The sequence below is a fragment of the Rhodnius prolixus genome, unplaced genomic scaffold (assembly GCF_049639745.1).
Source record: "Rhodnius prolixus isolate KJV_2025 unplaced genomic scaffold, Rpr scaffold_12, whole genome shotgun sequence".
NCBI classification, from domain to species: domain Eukaryota; kingdom Metazoa; phylum Arthropoda; class Insecta; order Hemiptera; family Reduviidae; genus Rhodnius; species Rhodnius prolixus.
Window position 1 is genome coordinate 17,865,012 of NW_027411635.1, and position 24,063 is coordinate 17,889,074.

General features: G+C 32.6%; 2 protein-coding genes across 2 annotated transcripts in view; one reads left to right on the top strand and one right to left on the bottom strand.

The window, feature by feature from the left end:
* The window catches only part of Ilp5 (Insulin-like peptide 5), a 71,990-nt gene extending 56,697 nt beyond the window's left edge, over positions 1–15,293 (top strand). The window contains exon 7 of the mRNA XM_074142843.1: positions 15,258–15,293. Coding sequence (XP_073998944.1) covers positions 15,258–15,278 — 21 coding nt within the window. The 3' untranslated portion in view covers positions 15,279–15,293. The remainder of the gene's footprint in view (positions 1–15,257) is intronic.
* Positions 1,769–23,992, bottom strand: LOC141461640 (transient-receptor-potential-like protein). The gene is made up of 19 exons (XM_074142826.1): positions 20,692–23,992; positions 18,574–18,660; positions 17,917–18,044; positions 15,585–15,822; positions 14,614–14,756; positions 13,507–13,708; positions 12,221–12,391; positions 10,706–10,940; positions 9,189–9,353; positions 7,651–7,906; positions 7,422–7,555; positions 7,095–7,218; positions 6,626–6,821; positions 6,264–6,431; positions 5,320–5,545; positions 4,822–5,038; positions 4,359–4,588; positions 3,655–3,913; positions 1,769–3,475 (listed from the first exon to the last, which is right to left on the bottom strand). Exons 2-19 carry the CDS (start codon positions 18,613–18,615, stop codon positions 2,968–2,970), a joined length of 3,642 nt encoding a protein of 1,213 aa, XP_073998927.1. The 5' UTR covers positions 18,616–18,660; positions 20,692–23,992; the 3' UTR covers positions 1,769–2,967.
* Between the last annotated feature and the right edge of the window lie 71 nt (positions 23,993–24,063).

The window sequence follows — 24,063 nt, forward strand, 5'->3', positions numbered from 1 at the left end:
CGTTCGTCCACCCCTTGGCCCCCTGCCCCCTTGAAAACGTAGCACAGGGGTTAACAGACCAGGACGCTCGGGTTGGACTTGGATGATGACAGCTGGGAAACTGTTGTCAGAAACAAAGGGAAATAACTCCCTATGTGAGGAATTAAAGTTCCTCCATCCCATTAGGGTCCATATAATCATGTATTGTATACTAGAGAATTGATAAGTGTCAAGGTTTTATGATGGGGACAAACTACAGCTCCAATAAACTTTCATGCATTCAGTCTTAGCTATCCCACTATTCGTTTTCTTGGCTGGACATCCTTCGCGGGCAGATGTTGAAACTCCCAAATGTGCGAGGATGCCTGGAAGAGTAACGGTTGCTGAGAGAGGGTCTCGTTCCGTCATAAATGTTATAACACTGCTAAAATCCTCATCATGAAGTACTAAAAAAAAAAAGAAGAAAAATCGAGATTCACCTTGAGACATCTGGTAATGACTAGCAATTATTGAACGTTTATATCGGTATTTATGGCAGAACTAGGTAATTTAATTTTAATATTTATTGTTAAAGAAAACAGTAATTGCAAAAGAAAATAAACTTAAATCTACTTTGTTAAAATATATGTATGTATATCCTAATGAACAATTTCTTTGCGACTATGTTTCGCTATTTTGTGTGAAATGTGATATGTCTTTTATATAATATATTTTCGATTTTTGTTTTTACTTTTTGTGATAAAGGGCAATATTTAGAATTGTAAAAATTTAAGAAAATAATTATATAAAATATATTGCCCCGTTTTTATTATTATTCATATTTTTTTTTTTTGTAAATAATAATAAAAGCATTCCTGTAATCATTTACAATTTTACTAAAAAATAAAATTTTCATGATAGTTTTATTTATTAAATTGATCTGGAAAAGCAAGGATGACAATAATTGCTGTTATAAAAAGCAAATCATTCACTTTACTATTATTCGACCCAAACAAAATATATTTATAATAAATTTATTTATTTATTTATTAGAAGTGTGAAATTTAACTGAAACCTTACTGCGGGAAATTAGATCGTACACAATATTTAAAAATTTCACCAGAAAAAATATATAGGAATTTATATCTAATCGGCAATTTTAATAGATAAATGGACTTTATTGTTGAAAACTTCCAGCTAAGTTTTATGAATTTCATTATTTGACAGCACACATGCATTCTCTCCTCAATTTAAAACGGCTGAAACCTCAATTTAATCTTATATCTAACTTAAAATTTTTTTCTGGAACTTTAATATAATCGTATTTATACTTAACTCTTACTCCTGTCAAAAAGGAATTAATGTTATCGTGCTAAATTTTCGAAAATGTTATTATAGTGAAAGTGCATGTTTTGAGGCCCAAAATACGAAAAAGATTAAGCGTATGATTTTTGTGGGGAAGTATGTAAGACAACTTATAATCGGAAGAAGCACTTTTTTTGTATTGCGTTTAGATAAGCTATGCCCATGGTACACGACCAAAATCCATCAACCATAAATACACCAGCAGCAAATTTATCTCTACAGACAAATTCGGCCCCAGATAGCTGTTTGATGGCTGTCTGAAGTCACTAAAACTGGTTACCAGAAGCTTACTGGCTCAAAGGCGTAATTAAAAATATACATTCTTTCATTTACCTAAAGAACTAATAATTTTTGTTGATTCTTCCTTTTGGTTAATTTTGCAGAATTCAGTTTATAAGTCATTTAAAGATTTAACTCGAACAAAAAAGCATCCAATAAAAAGGTGTGCGATTTTAAATACAATAAAATGGAAAACAATTTTATTGTTCATTAAAATTAAAAATCGATCTTCTTACAGAAACAGTGCTCTGCGGCGAAAAAACAGATTAAATGAATGTGCAAAACAGTTAGTAAAAAAAGAAAAATGTGTAAAATAAATATAATTAAACTAATAACTAGTCAAATATAAGTAAAACAAAGATAACTTAATGATCTGGTAGTTGCAATGGCTCAAAGATTAGGAAATATATTTATAACTGAATTCAGAGTAGGTAGAAGAGTGCTAATTGAAAATTTTGAAATGTCACAGACAATTGAACATTTAAGATATTTATTACCTAAAGTGCATGAACATCTGCGCTCACAGAGCCTTCTCAGTTCACTGCTAGCTATTGTACAGTGTTATCTCATTACAAACTGTCTTATCACAAATGCAAGAGCTTTACAGGCTGGTCACAAAATTAAGAAAAGCCAGTTAGACCCGGGACCTCCATGTCTTGAGTACAGAAGAACTGTCACAGACCTTAATTTCTTCTTTTTTGGGATTTAGTGTAAGAATGGGTTCAAGAATGGAGTTATTAGTCAAGACTATTTTTCTTTTTTTGAGGGGGTATACGTTACTCTTAACTTTTTTGATCTAATAATGAGTGCTCTAGTTCGTACTATGCAGCAACAACCATCTCATTAAACAATAATTTGAAGTTAAAAATTCTTCAATTTTTTTAAAAATAATATCTATTAATTAGTTCGAAGTAATCTTTTAAAAAATTATATTATTTAATAAATGGAGTTACAAATAAATTTGTAAAATAAATAATAATACGAATCTACAATCACAATAATGTTTAGTGTTAATTTATGGGGCCTCGAGTACAAAAAGTTAAGAACCATTGCCTTAAGCTACAAACTGATACGAAGTAATTTTTTTTCTTTGTTAAAAATTAAAAAGAAACATCCCAGTGTTCCAACAATTTATGTTCTGAAGTTGCATCTATTAATAACTTCACTACTGCAGTCAACATAATTTCTTCATTCAAAATAATGCACGTTTTTCCACACTGATGAGGTCTTAACGCCTCATGTCTCTAATTAAAGGTTAATTGTATCTTATACATGCCTAAATGTTCTAATTGATGCATGTATAAGTGAATTGGGGTAACATGAATTACAAGGAATTAATCTGAAAAAAAGGCAAAAGGAACTATTTCACAGCCATCCCTCTTTCTGTTGACGCTTGATTGGTTTGAATTCAGATGTAAATCCCCTGACCACTTCTGGAGATTCTGGTGGAATCAGTGGTTCTTGACTTGAAGAAGAGAATGAATATACATTAGTACTGTTGGTAGAATCTACTGGTATAGAAACATACGCTGATTTGGCAGGCGACTTAGGAGGAGTTAGTACCGACGTAGAACTTTCTTTTTTTGGTGATTTTGGAGGAGTATCTTTAGCTTCCATTACTGCAGATGTTGAAGGTGATTTCTGATCGGCGGGTATCTCTGCAGAAATAACCTCCTCGCTGGTACTTGAAATAACCACAATGATGTGCTTATCTTCTTCAATTTGAACTGGCTTTACGGGTGAATCTAATTTTGGAGGACTCTGCTGGTCTGATTTATCACTGCTGGTACAGAGGATAACGTCTGGCGAAAAGCTGACACTTGAACGTGGCGATAAAGCTGCAGCTGGAGGCGGTGAACTAACAGGACTTGGACTGAAAGAAATAAAAACTGCATGAAAACCAAGCTTAAATAAAGCTTAAATCAAACAATAAAATAATTACTTTCTCTCTCTGCTAAATAGACATAAACATAAATACGGCAATCTCAAATTAAGTATTTCTGGTGATAAATTAAAGTCAAAAGCTTGCACAAATGTATGAAAGCAGCAAACCTTTCTGGTGGCTCAGAAGGTGGTGGTCTAATTTCTACAGAAGGCACATCCATAGTTTTCTCAGGTGTTGCTGCTCTAGATCTTCGTTCAGTTGTACTTTTCTCAGATTTTCCAATGATATCTTCACATTTTCCTGATCCACCAGAATATCCTTTATCTTTTGGTATGGCAAGCTTAATTGGCGATTTGGAAATCCTCGGACTGGTTTGAGGGGTCAACCCTTTCTTTAATGTTAACAGCACATTAGTAGAGCCACTACCTGGTAAAGACATTTCTGAAAGTTAATATAAATGACACTTTTTCTTTTTTTATTTATTTATTTTTTTAAAAGGGCTGATTTTAGTTATAAATGAAACAAAACAAAATTAGATCACAAAAATAAATTAATAAAAATCAACTTAGATTAATAAACCTATCCTGAACTTTCAATTATACAAGTGACAACACTGACACAATGCAGAGTTCTTACCCGAAAAAACCTATAAAGGCTTACCGTTACCTGGCCCATCCGATACATATTCCTAAGTTTCCTTAGCTACTGCAAAAGTGTATCATCATTTGCGAGGCCGCACAGTTTTAATGGAATAATTCTTTAGAAGTTACATTAGTTGTAATTGAAGTTATTATTAATTATTGAAAGACTTGATGGATACCCTACCTCTGGTTAGCTCCCAATACTCTGTCATTCTAAAATTCAAACTCACCTCCTGGCTGGAGCTGTGATGATTTGCTAATATCATCTTCAGTTTCAAAATCTTTTAGCAACTCCATGATGGTGGAAGTTGTGGTCTCCGGTAAGCTCATCGACGGTGAAGGTGCTCTTGATTGTGCTTTTGGACTGCGTGTTACTAACTTTTGTGCTTCAGCCATGGCTTTTTGCAAAGTCTGTTGACTCTTGAATGCTTCTCTACTATTGCAATGTCCAATTTGAGATCTGCATAAACCAATAATAAAAAATTTTAGAATTTAAAAATGAAGTCATTTACATTGAAGTGTAAAAACAGAAGTTTACACGCCAATGGTGGCGCCAGGCTCTGCAATACCTGAGAACAGGTAGATTTGGTAGCAATGGAAGAATGGCTGAAGTCCCATCAAGGTTTCACGAGGAAGTAAGAAATGCTATCAACTAAAAACAATAATTACTTAAGATAAATATTAGAATCTTACGCTTTACAAGCGCTCCTGACCACTTGTCCCCATTTTTGTTGTGCCGAGCTTAGTACAGCCAACTTAGCAATTCGCCTAAATTTAGAAAGCATGTCTTCATCAGCTGGTGGTTCAAGGAGAAGTGAATCCATTTCTTCTTCAGCTGCTACTGGCGCCAAGTGGAAGTCTTTCATAAGTCTTCTTTCCCAGACCTTCATCTTCTTTCCCAAAGCAGCCGCTAAAATAAATTGGTATAATTATTATTGATTTCTAATTTAGTTGATACCTCCTTAAACGGCGTGGAAATAAGGAGGTCACTCATGAAATTGTAAACATTGAAAATATAATCCTGCCTCAATAAGCGATGTCCATTTCACTTCGCAATTTGAAAAAATAGCTTAATTTAGTAGTACTAAGTTCACAAGTCCCCAAAAACATTATAGTTCAAGTAGGCAACGAATTACATACTTAAGGTTATTTAGATACATAATAGAACAGAGCTCTTTTGAAATACCCTACTTTTATCTTTCTTCGCTGCCGAAGATACATCAAGTCCATTATTTTCCAGCACATCAAGCAGTTCATATCTCATCGTCGTGATCTCTCCTTTAATCTCGTTGACATCATCCTCAGTGACTGGATTGTCGTCGGCCTGGCGTTGCATGGCTGAGATGTACCTCCAGACCAGGGAGCGCATCACAGCCGTGTATCTGTAGTCTCTTTCCTTCTCTTTGCGTTCCTTTCTCTGTCCATCATGGCCGTGCAATCAAAAATCGTCCAACGTTATCATACCGTAAGAATAGCATGGTTAAGAAAATCTTAAAAATAATAATATATTGGAAGTAAGTTAATTCAATAGTTTTAGAAGAGAAGAGATTAGTTGAGTAGTTAATGCAATCGGCTCCCACGTGAAGTTTCAAACAATGTTAAGTTTGAGTACTGCCTCTTTTAGCTCAATTACCCGGTGATTGTCAGTGCGGTTAGAACACTATTCGGAGACTGGTTATGTATTGAACAAGCTCCGGGTGCCAATGACCTCAGATGTCATCTTCAACAAAGAAAAACCAAATTATTCAAAATCTCCACCTATATCAGCTTTACTCTCCGTGCCAATTATTCATTTATTACGGCTAAAATTACGGAAGACTATTGTGAAATGGCAAAACACAAGATTCTTTTAGGGAGTTGAGCTTGAAATGTAGTATGTAACAAGTCATTCTGATCAAAATATGGGCACTAGTCTTAGAGGATTGCCATTTGGAATTTCTGAGTGTCAACCTGCATACATGCAACAAGTACCAGCAGTGTACGTATGAACCTAAACCTCTTACGAGAATGAAATTCCAGTCAAATCTTTTGATGAGTTTATTCTGATAGAATTCTTATATTGACTCTACTAAAGGTTGAACAAGTGATTTTAGATATTGATAATTGTTTGTTGTATGGTATGATAGCGTAAATACCTTTGTAGACATCCTTCGCATCTTATCTTTCTCTCGTACGCCTAGAAACTTTAGCAGAAGTTTAGGTGTTGGGAAGATATTGAAAGGTGGTGGAAGAGTAGCGGATTCTTCAAAGTAGCTCATCCATAATTTAGTTCTGGCGAATTTCCATTCAGTATCAGAATGTTCCTGGCATTAATTTAGAAATAAAATACAAGATTGTATAGTAAATTTGAATTAATTTTGGAAAATTTCAAAGTTTAGGTAATGAGAACCACTCATTACTACCCCTATATTAAATGTAGCTGTATTTAACTATACTTAATCCAAATTTGTATGCCTAAGTTATAGTTATTTTAAAAACAAACAGTTCATTTGCTTACATCAATCATGGCGTATGAGTTGGACATCATGGCAATTAAAAGGTTGAGCAAAACGATAACATTGATGACGGAGTAAGAACCAAACATAAGCAGTCCCCAGAACCTGGTGTAAGTTTTGATACCTGTTAGCTCAAAGGAATCTATACCCACGTTACCAAAACTGGCCCAGAACAGCGACTGAGAAGACTCAAACAAGCTGTAAATAATAATTTGTCTTGATTAATTAGAATTTTAAAGTATTAAATGATTAGTTCACTTTCTGTAACTAACAAAATCATTTTGAATTTGTTACTGAAACAGAATTGTCAGAATACGATCTTATGCTAATATAAAGTATAACTACAAGTGAGCAATCACCATCATGTGTATTTGAAGGAAACTAAACTTATGAAGAAAATTTTGTTTTTTATGACTATAATAATCGTTAACAAAAAAATAAAAAAGTAAGTTGTGTGGGTTTTTCACTTACTTTCCAAAACTTCTCCATTTTGTACATGAATCTCCTTTATTGTCCCAGTCAGGTAAACCACCAGGTAAGGAGTAACACTTTCGCCTCTCCAGTTCAGCGAAATACCACAATAGTTGGTTCAGACCTTCATCAAATTTAATTATGTAAAATATAAAAAGTTAATTAAAAATAAAAGAAAAAGGGAAAATTAATGTTTCTCAACAGAAGAAGTTGTACGCCATATCAGGAAATATTTGAAGAATATGATAGTTGCAAGGTGGTCCAGATTGAACGCCTTTAAACAAGAAAGTTCGCACTAATAACATTAATGTAATTAGGTGTTCTTACCGCAAGCAAAGGCGAACAGTACTAAACTGTAGATGAAGAAGAACTTGACAATATCTATAACCATTCTGCCGAGCGATATCTGAAGAGGTCCCAAATGTGGATTAATGGAAAACATGTGAACCAATTTTAATGCACTGTAAAACCAAACGTCTGATTAGGAGTGATACTCCAAAGTATGTAGAGTTGATTTATGAAGTATATCAAAACTTTAAGAAAATTAAATCTTCACCTGAAAACGTTGGCTGCAGCGAAAAGCCCTTCTGCGATCAATTGAGGATCAAAAGCATCCCATTCTTCCCTTGGTATGTAAGCTGTTCTTGGATCAGCTGAAATTTGCTGACTTTGCTGTATATATGCTGCACACCTTAACACAAAAACAGCTACATATAGGGCATTCCTGGTGAAATCAATGAAATTCCACATGTTCCTCAGATATTTATTAATGCCTTCTATCCAAATTTCCATTGTTTCTTCCCAAATGAAACCTAAAATTTAAAAATGAAATAATAATCTTAAATAAAAATTGGAATCAAAATTTGTCCAACACATCTAATTTTATCATAGTTATAAAAATATTGGACAAAACATTCATCTAGAAGTCTAAATTTAGTGTGGAATCCTGAACTAACTTTAATAAACAATTTTCATAATTTCATAATTGTTTTGAAAAAGCTACAAAGATTTAAATTAATGTAAAATTTTGTATTTTAAAATAAATTTAGTTCTATCACTTTTATTGTAAACAGTTTCCAAAGAGAAGTCATTTTTAAGGGTTCTGTAGAAAGGGCGAAATAGGCTTCCTTTTAAACTTACTCGCGTAGAATTTTTTGAACTTTTTTAAATGTAGAGTTAAACCTATTCCTTAAGTAAGCAAAATTTAATGCATTATCACACATAACTAAGTATGGAATTAGGGCACAAAATTTAAGTGCCAAGCGAGATCATAAAAATTTCCACATCCAATAACTTATACATCATTTTATATTCAATGTTGATATTTTTCTCAGTTTTAGAACTGCAATTATTACTTAATGAAGCGAAATTTTTTAAAGATCTGAAATTACGAACTAGATATTATGTGTAAAATATGTAATGCCATTATAATACTGTACCGTTACAAAACAAGAATACAGTAACTACTCTAAATTGAAGTTTAAAAATAATGCTGAATTACAAGTTTGAATTATGTAACTAGACCATTTTAAATGGCATTTCTATTAGACAATAGAATAGTTTCTCAAAGGCATAGGAAACTTTAAGTACAACTATTATTTACACAATTAAGTTTTATTTATTTGAACGTCCTCTTCATCACTATTAGCTGGCACAGGCCAATGGATTACTTCCTGTCAACGCTCTAAAAGAATCGTCAGTAGGTCATCCTAATTTGGTAGTTTTCTGAACACAAATTGTACCGATTGTTTATAAATTTTGCTTAGAAACGTTCCATTCAGTATAGTTAATGTAAGGGGTTTGCCAACAAAATTACCTGTTTTTCAGTAAACTAATACTTTTTGGGACTTTAAATAATTAAATGCCTTTTATTAGGTTTATTAATAATAAATTTTAGTATCAAGGAGACTCAAAACATGTTATTTCAGAAACACAATATCCAAATTTTGATTGTAATTCTTTTTTCTAGGAAAAGTAAGAGAAAAGTTAAAACTTTCGGAAATAGAATAAGTTATTTCACCACGTTAAGACAGAATAAGTATCATGCATTTTGTTTTTATTAAATATCTTAAACAAATAGATAAACTTTCTTACCTAGAACGTAGAAACCGACTACGCACTCCAAAATCATAGGTCCTTTACCTCGTTGTATCATCTGTTGCTCCTCAAATCGACGTTTCTGTTCGTCACTTCCAAAAATAGATACCATTACTTCAACAGCGACCAGTTCTGCTCTTTGAGATACCAGAATCAGTAGGACTAAAACATTTTTTTGTTTTTTAATCACTTAAATATTTCAGCATTAATGATCAACTAAAGAATAACTTAAGACACAGTGATGGATTATACAAGATTGAATAGGGATAATTATACTGGTCCCAAAATAGTGAATGGCCCATAAACAACTCATATACGCTTACATATTTTAATTTTATTAAAGTGTTAAAGAAATTGCGCTGGTGGCTAGGAGGAAGCCTCAGGTGCATCCCGCGACGTTTTACGTCTTTGGGGATTACGAGTTCGAGGTTGTCTCCAACTTCCCCTACCTGGGCTCTATCATTTCGGACATAGCCGACGAAAAAGAAGAAGTCAGAAGAAGGATAGCAGCGGGAAACAGAGCGTACTACGGTCTATATAAAATAATGAGGAGCAGCCTGGTCAACCGAGGAACAAAGATCCAGATGTATAAGACCTTGATAAGGCCTGTCGTGACCTACGCAAGCGAAACATGGACACTGAATAAGGCAGCTTGTGAGAGGATTGACAGGTTCGAGAGGCGAGTCCTAAGACGGATCTTTGGGCCGAAAAGGGAAAACCAGAGCTGGAAAAGAAGGCCAAATCAAGAGGTGTACGCCCTGTATGGGGAGCCAAGCATCACCGCGTTAGTGAAGGCCCAGCGGCTGAAATGGTATGGGCATGTATGCCGGATGTCCGAGGAAAGGATAGCATCAAAGGTGCTAAAAGGAAAGTGGCACGGCTCTCGCCCCCGGGGACGTCCGAAGACCAGGTGGGTGGACAATGTGAGAGCGGATATGAGAAAGATAGGTTTGAGGGCCCACCTGGTGAATGATAGGGTTGAGTGGTCTACCCGCATAGAGCAGGCCATGGACCGTCTCGGTCTGTAGTGCCCATAGAAGAAGAAGAAGAAGAAGTTAAAGAAATTGCAAGAGAGCCCGAAACGTTTCAATTTAATTATTAACAGAATTTTGAATAAGATTAAATTATATTTAAACAACACTTAAATCCAGTCTAAACATCTAAAAGTTATCTGTTTGATTGGCTGCAAAGTTTACAACTAGCTGAAAAATTGAAGGCCTTTTTTTGTATAAGAATACAAACTTGGTTTTAGAATAGAATAATATCTTCAAAGAGCTAAACTAAGATATCGCCAAACAAATATTATCCTTATGGAAGGGCAGAAAGATTAAATGTCTTATATGCTGTCAGGTTCTAATCAGTTAGTTATTAAGCAAGTAGTAACTGATGAAAGTTATAGTATACGAGTAACTTACTAGTTAAAATTCGTAGTATGAAATTGTACTCATATTTGGTTATCTATTTAATTTAAATTTAAAACAAATAAAATTACTCGCTATGGAAGTATTACTTACGCAAAAAGAATAGATAAGAAGATGCGTGTATAAGAAATTTCATGAACGGCTTCCTCATTAACTTTCCAGTGGAAGTATTTGGTGCAACGATATACAGTAGACAATAGAAAGGAAATAATAGAGAAATCATTGACAAGTTCAGCATTTTCTTTAATAAAGATTTGCGTCTAAAACCTGGCAGTCCTTCGTACCAAATTGAAGCCAACAATTGTTGAATGTTTGGATGTGCAACAAACTGTAACATATGTCAAATACCATTATTTACAACATGGGCTTTTCCTTTAACATATTCAAATATTCCACACATTGCGAATCAAATTGCGCAATATAAATAAAAATTCAATTATGTAGATTTAAGGTATACAAATGTTAAGCTATACTATGTATTGTTAAATGTCTATCATGAGTATACTGCCCGGAAACTAGATGAGTACTGAGAATTTCTATCTTTTCGGTCAAATTAGACGAAAATTTCTTATTTTCCCTTTTATTTTGCTGTCGTAACATCAAATTTGGGCTACCCTGTGTGCACATTCCATCTCTAATTTAGTTATTAATTCACTGAAGCAGAAATCTCATTTTTCCAGTCAAACTAGACGAAAATTCCTTATTTTCCCTTTTATTTTGCTGTCGTAACATCAAATTTGGGCTACCCTGTGTGCACATTCCATCTCTAATTTAGTTATTAATTCACTGAAGCAGAAATCTCATCTTTCCAGTCAAACTAGACGAAAATTCCTTATTTTCCCTTTTATTTTGCAATGATAATTCCAAATTTAGGCTACTCTATATGTATAATCAACCTTTGTCTTAGTTATTAATTCACTGAAACAGAAATCAAATACTTTTGTTCAAAACTAGTCAAGAATTTCTTATTGTTTCCAATTGGTTTTTAGTGATAGTTCGAAATTGTGGCGCGAATTTGATTGTAATTTTCTTATACAAATCGGGTGTTCCAAATTTGAAGTTACGATTGCAAAATAAAAGAAGAAATAAGATATTCTCGTCTTGTTTGACTGGGCTAAGCCAGAAATGGAATCATAGCAGAGCCGGCTTAACCGGGCAAGTGCCGCAGTCCATATCGCTTCTACAGTGGAAGTCCCAGAATGAGCGAATTAAGAAGTTGAATCAATAAAGCACAAGGTACATGGTTTTAAGCAGAATGAATGCCAAAGGTGACGACGGCTAATCTTCAGAATACTGATCGGGGGTGTGGCCTGTTTATCGATTGATCGTTTTATTTACTGTATAATTTTTTAGTCTAGTTGGCTGCCACCAGATGGTTTACTCCTATGTTTCTGTTCCTATGTCTGGGTTGTTCCATTAAGGACGTTCTCATAACCCTAAAAGAGACTGCTTATCGTCTGAGATTAATGCGTCGTAGAGAGTATGCTGATCGAGACAATAAATTACTTCCACATTACTGTTTACATTCCTCAAAATAACGTTATTCCCAAAACTAAGTTTATTATTTTGCGACTTACGCTAGTAGTAAATACAATTCTAGTAACTTACCTTTTTTTGTTTGTATGTAATTGCTAATTCCAGCCTTGCCAATTTCATGTGTTCCCCTTCTTCATACGGAGGGCTCTCTGGATCATGGTTGAGAATAACTGCCAGCTCGCTAGAACTACGTGTCTGATCTAGGAGGCTTACCGCCAGTTGTTGGCATTGTCTTCGTAATTCCTTTACGGGAAAGTAAAAAAAAAACACATTATTATAGCTTAGAGTGAGCATGAACTTGTGTAACTGGGATGTTCTCAGTTCGAGACCAGCTTACAAGTAAATTTATACTCGTAGTTATTGAACATTTATAGCATATGTGCTGCCGTTCCCGTCAACGGCATCTAATTTGGTTCTTGGGTTTAAAGAAAATTTGAAAAAGTAGGCAATAACTTTACTTTTATAAAGCTAGCTACAAATGGGCGTGAAGCGTTCGCCGCCAAAATGTAAGTACCTAATCCTGAGCGATGGAATCAATCATGTCGTGATCATCAGAAATTTTGTTGGAATCATTTCTTTTTTCAGGGATTTAGAGATTTCTTTTTTTTAAGGACAGCTATCTTTGATGAAATTCATATTGATTTGCAAAAAATACAAGTCATATATGAAAATGGTTTGAAATACATTTAAAATATGGTTTATATATTTTAGAAAACTAATGATTTTGTTTTTACCTTAACCCGTCAATAAAATTAATCATAAAGTACAGGAAATTATGTCTTTGTACAGAAAATCCTGTATTTATTTGTACTCAATGCGGGGGAATTCACTATAATACCGGCTCTATTTCTAGATATAAAAAATATAGAAATTAAAATGTTTTAATGTTATCGGATTTCGAACCAGAGACCAACACCAATAGAATAAAAGGCTTACCTTTTAGCTGTAGAATTGCTCAGGAAAGAAACTCATGCATCGGCAACTGGACAAAGGTTTCAAGTAAAGGAAGAGGAACTCAGAGGCTGGGAGCCCATGTACTAAAAGAGACCTTCCATCCAGCGCTGCAGCTTAAATGGGTCTTCGTGAGGGGTTATAGGCCCAAAGATGGCCGAAATGTGAGCTCTAAATAGGGACCTTACAAAATCTGTTGTAGCAGCTAATAAAGGGCGGCCGAGATATTGAAAAAGGGGCCAAAATAGTAAACTATTTTTACAATGGCTGCGCTGGTTTGAAAATTGTTTTAAAGGTGAACTCATAGATTATTGTTTTCTCTACCGTAATTTCTATGAGAATTGGCTGACACAAGAAATTACAACTGTCACATAGTATGCAAATAAAAGTAAAAAACTTTTACAAACCATGTAGTCAGCCTTGCTTTCTTGTTCAGCAAAAGCTAGATTTCTTAAATCCCAGGATAGTTCAAAAGCTGTCAATATTGGATCGCTGGAACTAAGAGCTATTAATGAAGGACTGGCAAGTGCTTTATATTCGTTAATACGAGACATGGAGAAACGAAGCGAATCTTCTTCCGATTCTTTAATACATTGCTCACAACCGCACCTGAAATTAAGTTAAAATTTGTTATAAAAACAAAAAAAAAACAGTGCAATTCTCATAGTTCTAGGTTCAAACTATGAATTAATTTTTAATTTAGTTGGCCATATATATTAACCATCAATAAAATGATAATTTTAAGGGATGCTTCCTCTTAAAAAAATCAGCTTCAAACCAAAGTGGTAAGTTTATTAGAGTTTTTAGGGCCGTAAGAAGTGGGATAAGTTAGAGGCGGAAGCTCAGGGCGTCAAATTTCAGAGTGCGTTAAAATCATCTAAAAAGAATATGTTTTTTTATGAACATTATTTATTCGGTTTAAAGATATTTAGTTAATTCAAGTTTTATTATAATAGACATGAAAACAAAGTAAAAATATACGATCTCCAACGCCAATATCTCTTGCCGCAATAAACAAGATTTCAAAACTTGAACTTTGTAAGAATAAATGCACTACAAACAAAAATAACTCTTCGTCAAGAAACCCTGTCCCCTTAGAATGAAACCTAAAACAGACTTTCGTCTTTCACGAAGTCTAAGGTTTTGTGCCAGACGCTTTTGCTTATTGTCTCTTCTAGTTTTTAAGAGCCAGTGGCATCTCAAAATGATTTCACTGCAATCGGAAAAGGTTTAACAGATCTTTTCTTTCCCCTGACACAGCTTCCACAGGAAATGGGTCCAACCATAGTAAAACACCCTAAGGAGCTCGTCCTCTACTGGATTATTTCAAATATAAATTTTCAACTTTCAAGTTTTTTCTTTAGTTTTAAAATAACCCACAAACTGAAGTAGATCAATTTCTGATAATAAGTAAACCAAAAAAAAAATCCATATACTTCCCTTTAGTAGCTGTAAGAGAAAGTAAAACAAGAACTAACTGCTATTTCGAAATTATTAATTAAAAACTGGCTCACTTAATTTCATGTGGCATTGGTAAGGTAGCTCCTCGATCGAGTAATATTTTTAGAATTTCATAATTGTTTCTGTGAGCAGCCAAAATAAGTGGTGTAATATCTGGTGTAAACTGAGCTGTATTCCAATCAACTTTCTCCCAACTCTGTAACATATACAATAGAAAAAAAAGTGTTGGAAAACGTGGCTAAGATCTGAATATGGCTGAATGTATTAATGCTACAAAACTGGCTACACATGAAGTCCAAACCTAGGAAAACCTATTAAGTAGCTTTACGCTGAATGTGGCAATCAGTAGAATGGTTCAGCATTAAAAACATTCATCATCGTATGTTTACAATTTTAACAAAATCAGAGAAAGGCAAGTAAGAAATTAAGAAGGCAGTTGGTTTGATCCTTTTGCATTATTGTGTCAAAAGTAAATGTTGAAGTTGTTAAAAGTATTGATGATCTGAAGGCAGTTAAATCAAATAATACCGAATTGAAACTTAATTATTGTCAATAATTAATAAAAATCTGAAATCTAGATGGATCATACTCTTCAGATCTAATACACCTCCATAATTTATACATGGATTCAATTTTAATGTACGAGTATTATCAACAAATATTCTTTTAATACCAATGCATCTTGTTCAATTTATAGAAAACCAACTTGAGAGCTTGAAGCTTTAACTCGGTCACAACAAAGAAGTCTATTCGTACCAGCAGTTACGAATCGTTTCATAAATAAATTACATCAGACTCAGCTTAACGATTGTTTAATTGAATGTTTCTGTATTATTATTATTATTTAAATAAAACTTTAGACTTGTTTGTTTTGTTTACTTATTCGTAAGTTAGTTTATTTTAATTTCTTCTATTGCTGCATTAAGTAAAAAGAGCTAGAACCCCGTAGAATGTAAACAATATGAATATTTTGTGGGAATACAAAAAAAATAAGAATAAAATAAATGAGACCAAGTATACGCACATAAGGTTCGCCATCTTTATGTATAAGTTCCTCATGTTCGAGTAATAATTCTACTGCTTCAACAAAGCCAACATTTATCGACTGCAATAGACTATCCTTGGTTTCGACTCCCAGCACTACAAGTAGTTCCACCATTTCAAGATTTTCTGCGTCTATGGCTATAGACAAAGCACCACGGCCCAGCGGATCCACACAGTTGATGTTTATGTGCTTCTTTCGATGAGCACGTTGTAGAATCCTTTAAAAGAAACAATATGCATTTGGTTTTTTACATATTGCCCTGCATATGCATCTGTCAGAATAATGTGTAGTTATATTCTATTCTCGGATATGTTCAATAACTTTTGGATAATATCAGAACATCAGAAATGCCATAAAGTAGGGTGAAGGGACCAGTAATTGACTGCTTAAGAAAAAAATCGAGATTAAGATAGAATAACTTCCGTTATTTTGGCTCCAGGTGTAGATTGTAAAATTGTACCGCTCCAGTAGGATGTATTTTATTTTATTAATATTTTAAAAGCAGTAAATTCGATCTTTATGTCAACCAAAAATGATTTTTTTTGGAAGTATGTCAATGACCCAGTAATTGACATACCGAATTTTCGGTGGAACCAGTGTTTGACATGGGGTGGGACCAGTAATTGACATACAAATATATTCATGAAACGACATAAGATATGCATTCAAAATCACTTTTAAATTTAAATAAATCACTTAAATCACCCAAATCACTTTTTTCAATTGGATTTATAACAAAAATTAGTCTTATTCATAATTAATTACAATCACTTTTTAAATAGGCAAACCTAAATAATCTAATATTTTTTCAACTTTGCCCTTTTTTATGCAGTTTTTGACGATCAACCCTTACACAACTGTCCTACCGGACAGTTTTAATTAAGTCCAAACCAAGACAGGTAATTTGAAGAACAGCCCTTACTTTCAATAGTACCAAGGAGATATTAGCTAACATGCTTGTTAGATCGTACACAATGTCTGTCGGCTCGCTTTTATCTCTTTCTCTCAACTCTTCCGCTCTCTTATCCTTTCAAGTTTCCTCTAAATATTTTGTTACTTAAACCTATGGGAATTTAGCCTATGGGATGCTATATATTCGTCTTCGGTCAACATGTCTGTCAATTGGTAAATACAATAGATCTTACAATCTTTTTTATGTTATTAAGGTGTAACATCACAAAGTCACCAACTCTCCACGTATGTTTGATTACGCACCTGGTACTTCTCTTGAGGGAGCTTCATTTTTCCTCTGGCCGTTTTCTTTGATGGGATTCTATGGTTTAGCCATTTCCTCCCTTTCTTCTTTGTCATGTGGCTAGGACCCAAAACTGAGGGGGAATGAGAGATTTTCCAACTCCATTACGTGGGCGTCGTTTTTATCAATCACGTAGGCCTCGGAAGCTGTTCGGCGATCACGATTATTCCAGTTTGTTGTTCATACCATTGTTGATCTCTACAGAATAATCATTCTGCATGCCCTCTTGAAATAAGGCGTACATTTGCTAATTCATTAATTTAAACATATTTTGTTGGAAGTTTTACTATTTATTTTATGTTGCCGATTTTTATCAATGATTTTATTTTACAATGTATTGAATTTTTAATTATAATAAAATTTATCAACCTATCTTATCATTTTCCCAGCAAGTCAATCACTGGTCTCAAACAGAAAAGCTGTAGGACTAGTAATTGACATACATGCCAATTACTGGGCAGATTGCCGTTTCAAGGACCAGTGATTGACAGCCCCATTTTAATCCTCAATGCTTCTTATAATTAAAACAAAAACTGCATAAATGAAATCTACAAGTAATACTAATTATAACAGAACATTGACAACCACACGAATATATGAACAAATAAGCGAAAAATAAGAAAAAAGAAAAATTATTTTCTTATCAATCCTCCTTAGCAACGGCTTGTTTTTTCCTTGATTTTGAACTTTTAACACAAATAACCTTCCACTGATACCAAGGAACCTTCCAATAATTAATATTTTTCTGTAACTGCTGCCCAAAGGCTTCTCAATAACGAAATTGAAAGAATCACCACTAAAAACGGCTCGTATCCCTTATAATACCAGTTTATTTCTGGTATGTCAGTTACTGGTGCCCAGTCAATTACTGGTCCCTTCACCCTATTTATTTTTCTGTTTTTAATTTTAACCTTAAACAGCTTCATGAGTTTTTTTAAACTTCGGTTGTTAATTGCATATTTGTAGAAGTATAACATTTATTTGAAACATTTTATTTGGAAAGATCATATTAAAGTGTTTCTGTGAACCATTTCCATACTTGCGCAGAATACTTACCGTCTAACATTTGCCATATCACCTCTCTCAACCGCTAATAAGTACTTCTTTTCCTCAAGAGTTAACGGCTTTGGTAAACTTGGCATGCCCACATTTTTTTTACCAGTGTCTTCTACGTTCACTTCAACCTAGTTAACCAAACACGAAAAGTGTAAGTTATGGAAAATGTGTGTTAGTTGTTTTTGTTAAAAAAAATGAAAATCTATGCCATTACTAATCCATTTTATTTTAATGGTATTCCCACGGCCAAGAAAACTTATTTGACCAACATAAGGTTTTGAGAAATGTTACAAAATTATACAAAATATTAATGGAATTTTAAAGTAGTAAAATTATTTAAATGATATCAGTTTTTTAGAAGATTTCAAAAAGAACCAAAGAATTTTTATTGTGTAAAATCATGAAAACTTTGTTCAAAAGCCATTGTTAAAGTACTTTGAAAGCCCTAGAAGTACAGAGAAAAATCAGTTCAGGAGAATGAGGAAGTTAAATAGAAACAAATTAAAATAAAATAGATAAGCTTTTTTAGGACGTTTCTATTGATGAAAAGTCAGTTGCTTGATATTTTCTTTACGTTTTTTCGTTTAATCAATCATTATACTTAAATTTTCAAACTAAATGTTTCTGATAAAGATATGGTACTACTTTAGAAGTTACCTCTCCATTAGGCCCGATAGTCACTGGCGGGCCTTCCTTCATTTTTGTTACCTAGATGACTGATCACCGCCTATAATAGACCTAAAACTGTTTTAGTGAAAAATTATTAGAATTAATTATTATTTTCTAACAATTATAGTAGCAATAATTTTAACTTATCCCCTGAATTAGAGTTTTAAAAATAGAAATATAATTAAAAGTGTATTTTGATTTAAGTTTCCTGTAATTGGCAACCAATACATTGTACAACACGTTATGAGCTAAACCAAACTCCTTAACAATTGTAAAATACGTAGCAGTTGTGAACTTACCTGTGTAAGTTTAATTTTATTTATGATTAATTTTATTTGTTGGAAATACTCAGTTAATTAAAGCAAGAAGTAAGTACTTATGATTTTTAAAATGAATGAAATATTAAATAGAATATGTTTGGTTTCCATTTTAGTAATTAAATATTTAATTTTAGTTTGCTCTTTTAACTGACAAACTTGAAAAATTCATATCTCTGCTGTCTAGCGGCGATTGTTAGAACTACAATTCATTAGTAGTTTAATTTTACGCCACTAGAGATCATTGGCAGTATGAAAACACTAATGAATCTAGTTCAGGGGTCGGCAACCTGCGGCTCGCGAGCCGCATGCGGCTTTTTTATCCGAAGTGCTTTTTCAGCCTGTCCAAAATATACTATATATTTCAATTTTATTGAAACAAATGAAAATTTCATTTATTAAAGTAAAGATATTTTTCCAAAAAGAATTTTAAATGAGATTTGGTTTGAAATTGAATAGAATTATATTAAAATACAGTACGTAATATATAGGACTGCCGCCATTTAAATCAGGTTTAGTTATTATTTATTTGTTTATTTACTTTGCAATATGTGAAAATAAATATATAAAACGTTTAAATGTTATTGAATATCATAAAATATTAATTTGTTAATACAAATGATCTACAGAGTTGTTCACACTATCATCCTTGCGGCTCTTGGTAAGATTTATTAAAATTATTTAAGGAGAAATGGCTCTCGACTTAAAATAGGTTGCCGACCCCTGATCTAGTTGGGTTTATTCCCTTTTTATTTATGTTTAAATTTAATTATTTAATTGAGGGATGACTAATTAATATGAAAATAAAGTTTAACTTATTACAAGGGACCTGGTTACTTAAAAAAATCCTGTTAATATTTTCTAAGCAGTTCTAGTTTGTGAAAACTGACTTATTCCACTGAATGCGGAAAAAATGTTTTTTATCCCTGGATTAGTTGTCTGTGTGTGTGCGCGTGTAAATTAACTCAAGAACTGTAAAATTGCCGAAAACTCAAATAATATATTCCGTTTTTATGACATTGTAATTTCTTGTAAAGGTTTCCACCGAGCGGGGCTTTACTGCTACCAATTTTATCAAAATTCTTTTGAAACATTGCGTTAAATTTTGTGCACGAAGTAAATGCAAACAAACTATTAGAAACAAATAAAAACTGTTATTAAATACAAACTAAATATGGTACAACTAAATTTATTAATATTACTAAATACAAACTATTATTTTTATTTGAAACTTTTTTCCAATAGTTTTTTCTTTTTTTACATAAAGTATCTCTTTAAAGAGTCACATCTTTAAAATATACCAGCTAAATAATGTAAAGGCACATTTAAAGCATTTATAGAATTTCATAAATTGTTTTAAGTTAAATGTATTAAAAGATTTGAGAAAGTAGGTCAATCGGAAGCGAAATTCAGAACTGATTTCTACTTTATTTTAGAATTTACAGCACCGCCGCTTTTCATTAAATTGATATTCTGCTCCCGCAGATACAAACATTTTTTTTTCAGTAAACATTTGTAAAAGAGTTTTGGGCCACCTAAAAGTTCAGTTTTAGTTAAACTAACACACAACGGAAGACGGAAAAAAATACGATAGCATTTACCAATTTAGATCCAATTATAAAACTTAAACCTGACGTTTTTATGTTATGTTCACGATTTACATTGTTTTGAGACAACTTTTAGATTTGAATTAAAATATTTGCTGCTAGAGAAAATCTTTGCTTCACTCTTTGCTACATTTTATAAATTGCTGTTTATGTAAAATAAAACAACTATAAATATGAATTACCTTAAAAACTAGTTGGTAAATAGTTTCAGTGATTTTGGAAGTGTTGCCGTGAACCAGAGAAACACTGCTACTGAGACCTAGTAACTTAATTCTCTTTATAAATACCTCGCCTTATTTAATTATAAAACTCGATTCCGTGCATTTGTAGTATTTCACATTATACCTCTCAAACAGTTTACTTATTTCATTTGTGGTTTTATTTTTTAAGCAAGTTTACTCCACTTTGTACTGAACAAAAATATTATTATAATAGTATCTGAAACATTTTTAACAATATCCTATTACTGCAACGTCTAAGATCTATCTTTCCCCAAAATTCAAATTCTTATCAAATGTTTTAGTTACATTATACGTTGTATAGTTTTTAATTATAAAGTAACTGATACTGCAAGAGAATGTTACCTGCCCAGACTTTTAGCCATGCTCACGAGAATGTGCTCATATATTCCTTTTCCTTGCGAAAAACTACACAGGATATCCGCTGTAAGGATCACAACAATTCGCGTGATTCCCCTATCCGCAGGATAAAGGTCTATGATCATTCGAATGACCGCCTTATCTTGTTGAAATAATTCTGTATTACTCTAAATCGAGCAGCTAATACTACAATTTTTCCCATATTTCTGACTTGAGGTTTCCACCCACCATTTCTAGGAATTATTGTGCTTCGATATCTGTAGTTAAGCCGGGTTATCTAAGGGTAGCCGGGAATAACTCAAGTACGGCCTTAAGATAAGATGTCCAAACGGCTTTAAACTACACTTTAAACTAACTTTGCATCATTTCACACTTGGAAGAATCGCCTGACAGTCTGAGGAGATGACGAATTTGCAGCAGCACAAATGATCATTACAACCCAGCTTTCCTTGGATTAGCCCTATTTCGGTACCCACCGAAATTTTCAAGGAACTAATTTTATTTATTTTCAGTATTAATAGTGATAAGCCGAGTCAAAGTATTCTTTAATTTTACGATACCAGTAGTTTACCGTAAAAGGGTGCAGTTACCCGTTAGATATAATATAAATGAATAAAAGTTAAATAACTTAAGCTGCTGTAAATGTGGATTTAACCATAGAAAAAAAATATATCCCGTATATTTAAATTAATGTAATTATTACTGCAACCTGTTAAATTTGGTTGAATAAAACTGAATCTTGCTAACTAAATTAATGATGATGTTGATGGATATTTTTTACATAACATAAATAAGTTTCAATAAAGTAGGTAAAAAAGAATGTATAGCGAATATTATTTTAAATAACACATTGGAACATAAAAGAATATTTACAGGTAAAATCACCAATAAAACCTAAAACAATACTTTGTAAATTATAAATGGATTGGTTATAAGTCAAATCCCCATCGAACTAAAAGATCTGTTGTGGCTGTAAGTGAGCGAAGGTGAGCTCGAGTCCTGCCTGTGGGTTCGCTAAACCCAAATAGTTGCACACAACAACTCCCTTTGCAGGCTCTATGTGTATTATGTGAGTGAGTGCAAATTTTGTTAGTTTTGTTAGAGTGGGATACTAGTAGTGATGCCAGAATCCCTTGTGAAGAGGTCATTTTCTCCTGAAAGTTCACCTGGACTAGAAAGGGTGATAAATATGTTATGACCATATCGAGAAATAGAAAGTCAGAGGAAAAAGTTACTAATAGTTATAACACATGTTGGTACATAAACAATTAATTTAAATGAGGTCAGATTTCCTAAAAGACAGTTAACTAAGAAAATTGTATTTTTTTAGAAATCGAAACACTAGAATTTTTCATCACCAAAGAGTATTTACAATTACCTGGTAAGGATAGTATTGTGTAAATGTTAAATTTTCGATTTTCAGTGTACACCGGAAATACTGATCGAGATCCCATGAGTAAAAAAACTGTTGCGTGTGAAAAAAATATTCACAGAACGAGGAATCGCAGTAACCTGAAATTTTAAATTTCAATTTGGTTTCTTTAGTGAACCCGAATCAAACTGAGGCATCAGAATCCTACTACAGGAACTATTATTTTAGAAAGAAGATTTTTTTTCCTCTCTCAAAGTTAGCTAACTCAATAATAAAATATAAATGAATCTTTTGATGCTAAGCAATATCTTCTAAGTAGAAAATAAGAATGAAGGTAGTAGCACTGAATGACCATCCACTCAGCAGATTACTTATTACATATAATAGGCTGACTCTGCAAACTCAAAAGATCCATGTATATCATCTTCAACATCCTGATTGGGACGTCACTATATCATCAGAAGTCTACATAATTATGGCTAAGACCTGATTGGAATAAAAATCATGCATCAACCAACAAATAAATAAATTGTAGAATTAATTCTTCAATCAGTTAGCTATAAATTATTTAAATCAATTTCTGAGTTTTCTGAAATAATTAATTTAGTAAAAACACATAAAAAATAATTTCATTTACTGCATAAATTTGGTGCTTAATGGTTTATCCAGAACTGTTTGTCATCTCTAACAATTTGATTGATTTATAGTAGACATTATAGTTTTGAAAAATTAAGTTTTTCAAGGTAAGAGATTTTGATATCTTCTAATTTTCCTACTAGTTCTGATTAATAACAGCATAAATGTATAGTAACATCCCAACCTCACTACTAAGTCTCGTAATTATATATAAAAGAGTTTAGTTGTATTGCCAATTTCCATTTACTCTTCTTGATAACATTTTTCGTATTCAAGGACCATAAAACTTTTATTTTCAATGAAAACTCAAATTCGAATATATAAAATGTATATATGTATGTATATAGTATTATGTTGCTGTAAAATTCCACTTACACAAAACAATTAATTAATACATAAATAAATTATAGTTACTATTGTTATGAATTAAATTCAGAGAGTATATTGAAAATTTATTTAAATCTACACATTTTTACAAGCAATGCGTATAAAAAAATTTAGTATTCTTATATATACAGACATTATTTATTTTTAATTTGTACAAAACCTTTTGCATACATATGCGCAATTTAATTACCTTATAAAAATATTGTGGCTCAGTGAAGCATACGTGTTTTGTTTTTTAATGTTAAGAATTCACTGCATCCTTAAATTTTACCATTTGGGATGAATGTTTACTTATTTATATTCGATAATTAACTTTTATTAAGACTACCTACCTATTTATGTTATACACAAATTCTGGATATTGTGTTCGTGAAATTTCCATTTCAATTTTATAACAACATACGTTGCATTATCACCACCTTCTTAATGATTTTCTTCTTAAGACTTGTTACTAGTATTTTTTTTTAAATTTCATTAGAGTCTAATCTTGTTTATCTGAACAAAACGTAACTTCGAAAACTTGGATCAAAACTGCTGATGAGAGCAAAGTAAATTGGTTG